This window comes from Pelobates fuscus, chromosome 4 (genome assembly GCF_036172605.1).
Source record: "Pelobates fuscus isolate aPelFus1 chromosome 4, aPelFus1.pri, whole genome shotgun sequence".
Lineage (NCBI taxonomy): Eukaryota > Metazoa > Chordata > Amphibia > Anura > Pelobatidae > Pelobates > Pelobates fuscus.
The window spans coordinates 162,909,287-162,921,837 of record NC_086320.1 but is presented as its reverse complement, the minus strand read 5'-3'; the positions used below and the strand labels follow the sequence as shown (position 1 = coordinate 162,921,837).

General features: G+C 36.2%; 1 protein-coding gene across 1 annotated transcript in view; it reads right to left on the bottom strand.

Annotated features, from left to right (window-relative positions):
• The window catches only part of GCM2 (glial cells missing transcription factor 2), a 12,057-nt gene extending 634 nt beyond the window's left edge, over nt 1-11,423 (bottom strand). Inside the window, exons 1-6 of the mRNA XM_063450520.1 lie at nt 11,381-11,423; nt 10,957-11,174; nt 3,988-4,240; nt 3,335-3,447; nt 1,288-1,410; nt 1-516 (exon numbers count right to left, since the gene is read on the bottom strand). The exon at nt 1-516 is cut by the window's left edge and continues 634 nt beyond it. Coding sequence (XP_063306590.1) covers nt 1-516; nt 1,288-1,410; nt 3,335-3,447; nt 3,988-4,240; nt 10,957-11,055 — 1,104 coding nt within the window. The 5' untranslated portion in view covers nt 11,056-11,174; nt 11,381-11,423. The remainder of the gene's footprint in view (nt 517-1,287; nt 1,411-3,334; nt 3,448-3,987; nt 4,241-10,956; nt 11,175-11,380) is intronic.
• Between the last annotated feature and the right edge of the window lie 1,128 nt (nt 11,424-12,551).

Sequence of the window (12,551 nt, the reverse complement as noted above, 5' to 3'; positions counted from 1 at the left end):
GCAGGGATATTCTGCATTGTAATAAGAATGGCCGGTGCTTGCTTGTATCTGCCCATAATCACTCCTGTCTCCATAGCCAGCTTTGCCAAAGATTGGTTTCCATCCATGATGTTTGCCATTGGAATCATAGCTTCTTTCGTGGGAACCCAAGACCCCAAGGTTTGGGTGAGGTCCATTTAATGGCATTCGATCAACATCTGGTAAACTGTTCACTGCCTCCTTGTACAGAGGTGGGTATGCATTTGAGTTTATGTAGCCAGGGAAATCATAACAAGGTGCCCTGGGCACATATATTCTTGTATTAGAACACTTTGGGAATGATGACATTGAATCTCCCTGATAGCTTACCGGGTCGTAAGAAGGCTTGTAAGGGTCTGTGCTCTGGAATGAGGAATAATGTTGAGCCGTTATAGGGAAACTTGCATCTGCTACAAGACTAAACCGGTCTGATCCTTCTATGCAAGACATAGGATGAATATTGGAGAAATGGCCACCACTGTCGTTATATCGCCCAACCTGAAAAGTAGCAACACGTTATGTTTACAAACAGGAAAACAAAATTAACCTGAACGTTGGCAGATTTGACTGTGATTTTAAAGTAAGCTAAAGGTCATGTTAGCCATAGCACTCTTGAAAAGAAAATAAATATTTAATGTGTGTTTTTTTTATTTTTTTCTCCATTACTTACATACAACTATCTAGAGTTGTTACGCAGCTTTTCGTAAAGGAATAAATGTGAGTTGTAGTGAATAGACAATATATTTATATAACAACAACTATTTTGCTATTTAAAATTCACTGATGTAGGTAACCACATCCAGATTGGTTCATGTAACTGACTATCACCAATTAACCAAATCCCACTAAACTGCCTAATAAACAGCCTTGGGCTAAAAACATATACATATTTTTTTTTTTTTTCAATGAAAGAAAATAATTTTAGCTTTACAAACTTGTGCTAATATACTGCTTCGGATGTACCAGATGCCAAGACTAGAATATACATTGACATAGATTTAGATAAAATGGAGGTGATGGATGGAAACACAGACAGACGGAATTGTTTACCCCTTACCAACAAACCCAGGACAGGATATATATGAAAAGTAGCCAAACATATAAGAAAATACTGCATTTATAAAAGTGTTTGGAAATCTGAAATAAAATTCTACTAATACACATACAATAACGAGTATGTAGCTCATTCAATTCTAATTATTAAGTCCATTTAATGGGGCACCAGGTGTGGAACACTCATATTCAGGAGCATAGCATTGTTCTATTTACCTCAGACTCCAGAATTTTCTTTTTCTGTGACAGGTGAGATGACAGCTGTCTTTTCACTGCGCTTCTTCTTGCTTCCGTCTCAGATTTACTTTCTGGTCTTGGATGATCGTGAACACCCTTGGCCTTACAATGAACCAAAGACAAGTAATTTCCTTATTATACAGATACATCGAGGAACTGAAACCATACTAGAAAATCTGGATGGGCAGTGTGTCTTTCCTGACTGATTACGAATGTTTGTTTTTCCAGCAGACGTTTTTCTGCATTCTTTTTACCTAGTCCTCTCTACAGCTATGGGTTGTAATGAGCTGTAACAGTAAAGTATTTTGGATGGATGTAAATCGAGACAAAGTAATAAACTCATTCAACCAACACAGATTATGTCAAATTATGAAGGGCATTAAAATATTTTGTGGCAAGTAGAAATGTAAGATCTTGGGCTTCTTAAAGGACCACTATAGTGCCAGGAACACAAACTTGTTTTCCTGGCACTATAGGGTCCTTAGGTCCGCCCCACCCTAAGGGCCCCCCTCCCGCTGGGCTGAAGGGGTTGAAACCCCTTCAGCCACTTACCTTAATCAAGCGCCGGGCTCCCTCGGCACTGGTGACTTCTCCTCCCCCTTCCGACCACAAATCCGAATCAGCATGCACGGCAAGAGCCGCGCACGCGTTCAAACCACCCATAGGAAAGCATTACTCAATGCTTTCCTATGGACGTCCAGCATCTTCTCACTGTGATTTTCACAGTGAGAATCGCGGAAGCGCCTCTAGTGGCTGTCAGTGAGACAGCCACTAGAGGCTGAATTAACCCTCAGTGAAACATAGCAGTTTCTCTGAAACTGGTATGTTTTCAGCTGCAGAGTTAAAACTAGAGGGACCTGACACCCAGACCACTTAATTGAGCTGAAGTGGCCTGGTGCCTATAGTGGTCCTTTAATTCCCCACTCCTGCCAGGTTTTACTTAGTTTAGCACTTATCAACTTTAGTTATTGCTCTACACATTTCTTAAAGGGACATTGTAGGCACCATAGCCATTGCATCTCATTGAATTGGTTATAGTGCCTGGAGTCCCCTGGCACTCTCCCGCCATTCAGTCTTAAACTATTATCAAACAGTTTAATATTAAATTAGGGTATCTGACCACATACAGCCCAGCCCCCTTGAAGTTATGGCTAAGGTCAGCTGACACGCTCAGTCAATCACAACTGCACATTGATGCTCAGGCAAATGTGTCTATCGTTTAGCATTAAAACATTAAAAATGGTTTAACATTGAATAGAATTCTCAGTGCCAGGGATCTCCAGACACTATAACCCCTTAAATGAGATGACACAGTTACAGTGCCTACAGGGTCCCTTTAACCCCTTAAGGACCAAACTTCTGGAATAAAATGGAATCATGACATGTCACACATGTCATGTGTCCTTAAGGGGTTAAATGACCTACAAATAGCCCTAAATATTTACTCCCTTTTTTACTTTCACTTCTATAATTCCTTGTTACATTTTTTTGTGTTCTCCTTTATCTTATTTTATGTTTTTACCACCCATCTCTCTGGTGATTTTCTGCACCAAACTCTCTTGTTTCACTCTCCCCTCTCTATATATATATCCGTTATATACCCTCTTTCTTTAATGATTTTTCAAGGTATCACAATCTAGAAAGTGGTGTCATGTTGTAAACGTGGAGTGATCACCAGTAGAATGTGCCTGTTAGTTCTACTGGTTTCCATAGTGATTGTGTCACTTTAAGAACTTTGTACAACTTTTATGGACACTTTCATAAATCTCTCCCCTGTGTCCCTAACTCTTTTTCACATCTACTCAACCTATGTCAATCATCATGTTTATTCTGTTCTCTCTTACTCTTATCTTTATTTTACATTGTATTTTGTGTAACTGTTGCGTTAGTTTAGCAGTCCATTATCAACATTCTTCAGTTCATTTTTAAAATGTAGCACTTTAAATTTCTATTTCAGATATGATCAGTTAGTATGTCCATTAGGAATGTTGGTAATATGTCATAGCATCATTTCTGCATATAATACCTGGAAAAATATGGCTTTTACATCAAGCCTCCAGAAGTTAGTGACAGGATATCCACTGTGACCTCGACAAGGAATCAGCTCCAGAGCAGAATTACAGTTACTGCATAATTTTTCTACAATAGGAAAACAAGTACAGGTGTTTAGAGTGTACATTCATGAGCTATCTAGTTCAGTACTTTAAAAAAATGAAAGGGCTGTAAATGCTAGATCTCAGCTCTGTTCATTTTGCATTGGCTTGCCTATACGTTACTGTCTATTTTGCCAGCTTATATATATATATATATATATTATTATAATTATTATCATTATTATTATTTTATTATTTATATAGCGCCATCATATTCCATAGTGCTGTACAATATATACATATATATACACACACATATCATTACATCCTATTAAAAGATAACATTAAAACCCCATTTAGAAAAGGTTCAGGTTTTGAAAATATGGCATGTATTCATGTGAAAATATTTAAAAACACAGATTTTGGGAAGTCATTGAGGATGGGGTTTGGGGGGTCTGGATAATGTGAAGAACTACTGTAATGTCCTCATCATTGGAAAGGTTCTGACCTCTACAGCCACTGTAATCTGATTAAAAGATATAAGAATTTCTATTTCAAATCTTGTCTTAAGGCAAGTGCCACTTACTTTGCTGTTTCTGACGGGCCTTGTCACAAATTGCGGGACGGAGCTGTAGTTTCCCACCATCTGGCAAGGTACAATTGCGACTGCACACCACCACACCCAGACAGGACTTTTTTAAGATCTGGCAATTGTGGTTGTTGGTATTTCGCATGGCCCAGCCACTGAGATGGCGCTGTGCGTTCTTGTCATCCCCGCTGTATATAAAGCGAACATAGCCATCTGTCCATTCCTGGAAATTGTCAAACTGCTTCAGGTCCTACACAGCATTGACATTCAAGAAATATTCAGGTTACAACAATGAAATAAGGGTATAATGTATTATTAATACAGGTGTATCACACAATCAGAGGCATCTCATGCAGTATTGGAGCACGCCATTGCTGTTTGCTACAGCACCTTACACCTATTTCATAAAATAACATTGCTCAATAACCTTGTTACTAGTCAACACTTTTTATTATGAGACAAAGGTAACAAAATATCTATATATTAATCAATCACTGTTCTATGGACAAACACTCACAACACAGTAATATTAAGCACCTTCTTCATCTATACACTGATTAGTCACAACATTAAATCCTCGGACAGGTAAAGTGAATAACATTGATAATATTGTTACAATGGCACCTGTTAGGGGGTGGGATATATTAGGCAGCAAGTGAACAGTCAGTTCCTGAATTTCATCGGTTGGATGCAGGAAAAATGGGCAAGTGAAAAGATCTGAGTGACTTTGACAGGGCCCAATAGTGATGGATAGACGATTGGGTCAGAGCATGTCCAAAACGGCAAGTCTTATGGGGTGTTCCCGGTGTGCAGTGGTTAGTCCCTAACAAACGTGGTGCAAGAAAGGACAACCAGTGAACCCGCATCACGGTCATGGATGCCAAAGGGTCATTGATACATATGTGCAGCAAACCTGACCCCCATCCACCACTGAAAGCCTTCAATTAGCCTTCAATACCTTCAATGAGGATGTGAGCATCGGAACCGAACCATGGAGCGATGAAAGAAGGTTGCCTGATCTGATTAATTTTCTTTTAGACCAGGTGGATGGCTGAGTGCATGTGCTTTTACCTGGGGAAGAAATGGCAACAGGATACCCTATGGGAAGAAGGCAGTCAGGCGGAGGCACATACCACCTTCCTAGAGATTTTTGTAGACCACAGATATCCCTTGAAGGCAATCGTTTTGTAGACCACATACATCCCTTCAAGGCAATCGTGTTCCCTGATGGCAGTGGCCTCATTCAACAGGATAAGGCACCCTGCAAAAATGGTTTAGGAATGGTTTGGGGAACATGACAATTCCCCAGATTTCAATCCGATTGAGCATCGTTGGATGTGCTGGAACAACAAATCCGGTAAATGGAGGCCCCACCTCACAACTTAAAGGATTTGCTGCTAATGTCTTGGTGTCAGATACAATAGGACAGTTCAGTGATCTTGTGAAGAAAAGCATGCATGTTTTCATTGGGGGTATAGCTACTAAAATGTTTTTAAAAAGTAAACAAAAGTCAATGGAGTGTTCCTTTAACCCCTTAAGGACACATGACATGTGTGACATGTCATGATTCCCTTTAATTCCAGACGTTTGGTCATTAAGGGGTTAATTTAATAAAAGCATGGCTACCACCATAGAACCAGAAACATCTGCAGATATTTACTTTGTATACTAATCAAATAAACTACATTTAAATAATAAAATACAACTATTTACACAGTGCACTGAAGGTGGTCACACAGGAGAGTATTCTTTGCCATAGAAAAGGCCCCAATTGAGAAGCTATAGACTAGCAAATGTGATGACAACTCTTCAATAGGAAGCTCAGGCAAATCTGTTTGCAAATACTTAGACTATGTTCATAATGGATTAATTTAGTCTTTGAAAGTCATTGGGAGGATGTGCAGTCACAGGGAAGGTGCTACTTGAGTATGGGAAATGATTGCTTCTTTAAGGGGGCCTGTTCTACAAGTGGTGAGTTATGCCATCCTGAAGAATGTAGAAAATAAGGCAGGCGGAAAAAAAACACTATTCCAGCCAAATTGAAGAAGGTTAATTATTTAACCCCTTAAGGACCAAACTTCTGGAATAAAAGGGAATCATGACTTGTCACACATGTCTGTGTCCTTATGGGGTTAAACTCCAAAATTCAGTAAGCTCAAATTGTAAAATTCAGGCTACAATACTCCATCTGTGTCTAGAGTCGAGTTGGAGATTTATTTAATTTTGTTTTACATCAATTATTTTAGCTCAGTGAAGTCTAATCTCCAAACACAGCATTATAGTGAATTGCCATATAAACAAACACGGCTGATTTGTAAAAAGTCAGATATAATAGCAATGGCGACTGGTTGGCTTTTAGTTTACATTTTGTGAGTCACTCCAACCCTTGATTTGTTTTTAGCATGACAGTCTGAGAGAGAAATTTCAGTCAGAGACAAAAGGAAGGATTTTGTGGGTTTTTTTGTGGTTTATTTTTGTTTTGTTTTTTCATTCAATGCAGCATTTGGTCTTAAAAAGCGAATTTAAAATTAAATATTTAGCTTCACACATTGACTATAAAAACCTTAATTATTCACATTTATTTTCAAGAAATCTCAAATTCACGGGTTAGTGAATAAAGCCTTAAAAGCTATCAGTAAGTACCAGTAATCTCTGCAAGCCAGTGTTATAACAATATGACAAGTGGGCACTGCAGTCAGTGGGTGCTGTTTGGTGAAGGGTGTTTTACACACTTGTTAGCTTTTTTTTGTCCCTGTTTGCATTGTCTGGACAGTTTTATTGTAGGCATGCATGCATTCATTTTTGCAATATCTTTTTTTGTATTTTAAAAAACGTATTGTTCCAGTGAACACTGGCAATCCTAAAATTAGTTTTACTCTTAATCATTTTTGAATTGTTTTTATTTTGTCTGGTTTTCTTTTAACTACACTTGCCTTTGCAGCAATTAGATGGGATTGTTCATTTAAAATAGTTTAGAACAAATTTGCAAAATTTAGGTTGAAAATAGACTTAATTTCGCTAATTTGTGTTTTATTGGATTAGCAGAATTTGCAGTTTAGTGAACAAAGACAAAATAATGTATTCACTAAACTGTTAACAGGGGTCAATTGAGAAATACACAACATATCTGAAAGTATAACAAAGAAAAAACTTACATATCTACTATATTCTTAATTCAGACATTTTAGCCTAAATGGTGCTAATAAATTGTGCAATAGCTCACAGCTTGATGTTTCGTAAAAGGATCCCCAAATCTGACCACCAAATAGATCCCCAAATCTGATCCCCAAATAGATCCCCAAATCTGATCTTCAAATAGATCCCCAAATCTAATCCCCCAAATAGATCCCCAAATCTGTCATGTATAAATAAGTGGATGTATTCTTGTTAAATATTAATTCATCATATTTCAATTTTTTTTCTTAAATATGATGACTTTATTTTAACTTTAAAAATTCAGTGACAACCCGTTATAATGTAATACAATGCAGAGTGTATATTAATATATAGGCAAACTTTTCAAGATCATTCATAATTTATTTCAACTGTCAGACATCCTTTCTAATTCTCTAACCCAGCAATGTTTACCTTTCCCAGATCACTATATTACTCACTATCGCCTGCATCTAAAAATTGGCAAAAAAAAATATTGGGCATAGTATACTGATTGCTGTCAAATCAAACCTATTGTTTAACATGTTTTGTTGTCACTCCATACAATATTTCATTAGGATTACATTTAACTAAGATACCCAGTATCTAGTTTTATCGTATTCACTTGACAAATTAACACGTATTTATCATAATGTGTCAAATTCACCTGAATGTCATCCCACATAATTAGCATCCCACATATTAGTTCCACTGTATTCGGTATCTTGTCAGTAATATTTATCACTGTGAAATCTCAATCCATGTTAACCAATTATTTATCGCGAAATACTAGTAAATTAGATACAGGTAAAAAAAAAAAAATGCTGAGACGGAATACCACCGATTGCATTGATTATTGGCAGAGTATCAAAAACTGATCGTGTGCTCTTATCCCTGAGAATTACAAATATAGGAAACCAATCAGAGTCACTTATAGGGCTTGGAATTACAAATATATTATTATTATTATTATTATTATTATTATTATTATTATTATTATTACTACTTTTATTATTAATATTTACATAACTTCAATGTATTATGTATATAACAGAAATTATCTCCCATATATGTGCGTGTAATATATATTAGTGTGTACTATAAGTGAAGATTTGTTATTCATTTTGAATGCAGTAAAAACAAGTGATGTGGACTGTAAACTGCATTAAATATATTTTCTTTTATAGAGTTTGATTTTCAAGAGATACTTTGTATCCATAAAATATTATGTGTTATTTAATCTATGGCGAGTTAAGAACCGATTAACTAACTAACTAAGGAGTTATATTGCTGTTTGGGAAATAAATGATTTATCAGTTAGACTGTGAATTGTGCCGAATTATGAAATTTAGCTCAATATAGCTGCTTAGGAAACAATGTTTTATGTATGTATACCTGAATTTGCAAGGCTATTCACTAAATTGCGAATTCGAGGTGAATTCACAGTGAATTTCAAATTTTAGGCAAAAGTAGCCGAACTGATAGTTGACTTAAACAATTTATCCAGTTCGGCTATTTTACCTTAATTTCGAATTGAACTTTCAATTCACATTGAATTCTCGCTATATTGAATAACCTAGTCTGTTATTGATTTCTAGTCTTCTGTCAGCTGTTTAGTCAATAAGCCCTATAATATCAAGTCTGCTTTGTTTTTAAAGAAACCGACTATGGCGATCTCAGGCTAGTGTTTTTATTCAAAAGAAGATACTATTTTGGGAATAAGCAGAAACTGAAAAATAATGTATGTAAAATAATTGAAGTATGAATTTTCATGTTAACCCATGCTCATAGACATTCTTTAATCTTTAAATCAGTTATTTTTACTGATACTCCAGTCCAATCAACAGCTATTTACAATATACATTATTCTATGCAATTAACCATACCCATATCATCTTTTATGAATTAACCAGCAAGTGAAAATAAAATAAATGTATACGATTTGATTTCTAGTCTATGTCTTCTTATTATTAATAGTATTATATATACACGTATATATATAAATATATATACATATATATATTAATATATAAATATATTAATATACTGAACAGTTTCCTTAGTATCTGTTTTATACCTGCAATGCTATTTTTTTTACATAATAAAATATAACTTTTCAGAATGTATTATTTAAAGATTAGTAATAAATTCTTTCAACAAAGTTAATATTTAGAGAATAGAATACAAAATATAAATTGTTTTAAATCGTAAGTCAAATTGTATCTCTAATGTTTGTGTTAATGAAAAGTGACTGGTAATAAATTACTTTTTCTACTTGCCCATATATATGTTTTAGACAAATAAACCGAAATATACATTTTAACTATTTATCACAGAACCCATATTTAATCAATATTCCAGAAGTGTAATCATTGTTAGAACGTTAATAAATTGCAACATAATATAAACAGTTGAAAACACAAAACTTCACTTTTTGCATACAAATAATTCATACAAAAGACATTACAGTAACCAGCAATAAGTAACAAGGATTGCATTCTATATCCCACACTATCTATAAATGTTTGTACAATGTTGTCATTCACGCAATTTGCTTATAGCGCTAAATCAGCGTGAACATTCCATTGGTTTCCATGGAGACTGCTCTTTTATTAAGAATTTTGCACCAGGATAGATCTTAATGCATAATCCAGATTTAATTATAATTTACCTAGATTATTTTTTAGAATTTACAATCTGATTACTCATAGAAATATCCTGTATCAATTACCAGATATTTTCAGAATAATTTATATTACATATATAATAATTGTAAATGGCTGCCCTGTGTGGATATTATTTACTGTACTGTGTGTTTTATTTTTAGCTGTGTATACTGACAAGTATTTGGTGCATGCAACGTGAAAGTATTTGCTTGGCTTAGATTAGTTTCAAAAAGGTTGAAAGAGGCCGACCCTCCCCAAGCGTATCTACAGTATATGGTAAGTTAGAGCACAGTTGTTTTAATAAACCACAGAAATGCAGAAGGATGAACATGACTGGTAAGTGTTAGGATAGAGATTAGTGGAGTCACAGGTAGGATACACAGTGCAGCAGAATTACAGATAAAAGAGAACTCGATGATTCATTTTACATGTGTCAACTTTCAAAAATGTCACCGCAAATGTCTCTCACACAGCAGGGAGAGTGCTGTGATAGGAGATGGAGAATTGTGATCAGCTCAGAAACAGTGCACTGCTCACCTGCTAGAGTGAAATGACAAAGCCCTGGTATCTGGGGACTCTGAGTGCTCACAGGAGACAATACACAGGACACTGACATATTACAGTGTGTGCTGTGCTCACTGTCTATATTGGAGTTACAGGATAGTGATACATTAACACAGAATGTAGAATGGGGCACTGAGTGTGCTGTGCTCATTATCTGGAGTGGAGTGTAGAATGGGGCACTGGTGTGCTGAGCTCACTATCTAGAGTGGAGTGTAGAATGGGGCACTGGTGTGCTGAGCTCACTATCTGGAGTGGAGTGTAGAATGGGGCACTGGTGTGCTGAGCTCACTATCTAGAGTGGAGTGTAGAATGGGGCACTGGTGTGCTGAGCTCACTATCTGGAGTGGAGTGTAGAATGGGGCACTGGTGTGCTGAGCTCACTATCTGGAGTGGAGACTGGAGTTTAGAATACTGGCGTGTGGAATGGGGCACTGCGTGCTGTGCTCGCTACCTGGAGTGGAGTGTAGAATGGGGCGCTGAGTGAGCAATATATGACACACATACATTAAGCCGATATTAACCAGGGCAGGAGAACTGACAGGTGTCACTTGTATATGAGATTTGCAGAATTTACTGCACTCACCTGCGGGAGTTTGGGGTCATTAATATCCCAAGTTAACTTCATCCCATAGGAACAGACACGGTCCGACTCTTCATACATGTCTCCTGCCATCTTGGACATATTACACTGTGTGCAGAGAACAGAAGTCACTCACAACCCCTGTGGAATGTCAGCTCTGGGGACAAGCCTCAGCTGACCTCTCGCAGTCCTCTCATACAATGAATAAGAAATCTCCCGCACTGCAAGTTGGTATAATGTATTAATCAATGCCACCAGGTACACATAAAGGTAAACATTAATATGTATACATAATATGGCACACATACATCCACACACAGGGGTAAACAGATAGCCATCAGGTATATGGACTGATTTTCCATTCACTTGCCCCCAATGCCATGGATAATGAATGATCCCCAGGAGCCCCAGGTGGAGCACTACTTACCTGTGTGCAGACAGAAGACTGTCAGCCTTGGAACAGCTCCCAGCCACAGACAAGGTTATACAGTTCCTCCTCCTGTTTATGTAGATGAGCAGGGCTGGCTGTGATGTATCAGGGGTGCAGGCTTTGTATCTGTCACTGCTAGTGATCCATGAGGCTGACCCCACCTTCCACAGACAAATAAGACAAGGAGATGGAGAGATCACAGGGGCAGAGAGCAGCTCACAACTGACACATCAAAGGTCAAGGTGTAGCTTTTTTCAGGATTTTTTAGGTTACTAACCCATATTGCACATCTAGTACTAAACATAAAACAAACAAGCAAACAAAATATAATTTGGAAACATCATTTATAGTACTTTAATATTTAATAATAATAATAATAATAATAATAATAATAATAATAATCATTGTATTATGTTTAATTAAAAATTAACATTTAATTGCTTCTTAGATAACATTTTGGGATAATATTTTCCATTAAAATGGTTAGGTTTAACTGTGTGATAAAAAGGAAGTATGTATGCTTTGTTTTGTTTTAATTATGTAAACGAATAAACTATTTCAATAGAATTATAGAAATGCATTTTATGATAGGCTTCTGGAGATTATTTGTCAATGTAAATGATGCTTATAGTAATTAAATAAATATATTACTATATCCCAACATTTGCTTTTGACTCCGAGAAACTAAAGGTATTTATTTATTTTAATCTGTTTTACAAACGTGCAATAATTAGACTTATGGCTGACCATGTCACAGCCCCCATACTTGGACTTTAGTAAGGTAGCAATTTATTGAACCTAGATTAGTGAGTGAACGGGAATGGTAAAATATTGAGAAATAGCCTACTTGTGACTATACGTGAGTTGATTTTTCCCCCCATGTCAGCAATATTAGCTTCAATTTATTAATTCGATTTATAACTCACTCCAATTTAATATTCAGAAAATACTAGTCCATTTCATAATGCAATTATTATTTATTATGATGTTATTATTTATATAGCGCCATCAGACTCCGAAGCGCTGTACAATAAATAAATACATTTATTAATCAACTGAAAATTCCTACTTAGACTATCTACCTTCAACTTGTGATAACAACATCGCAAATGTCGAGTTTTAAAGAGTTGTGATAAATATTGTGTAAGCTCTATCCAGAATATATTTC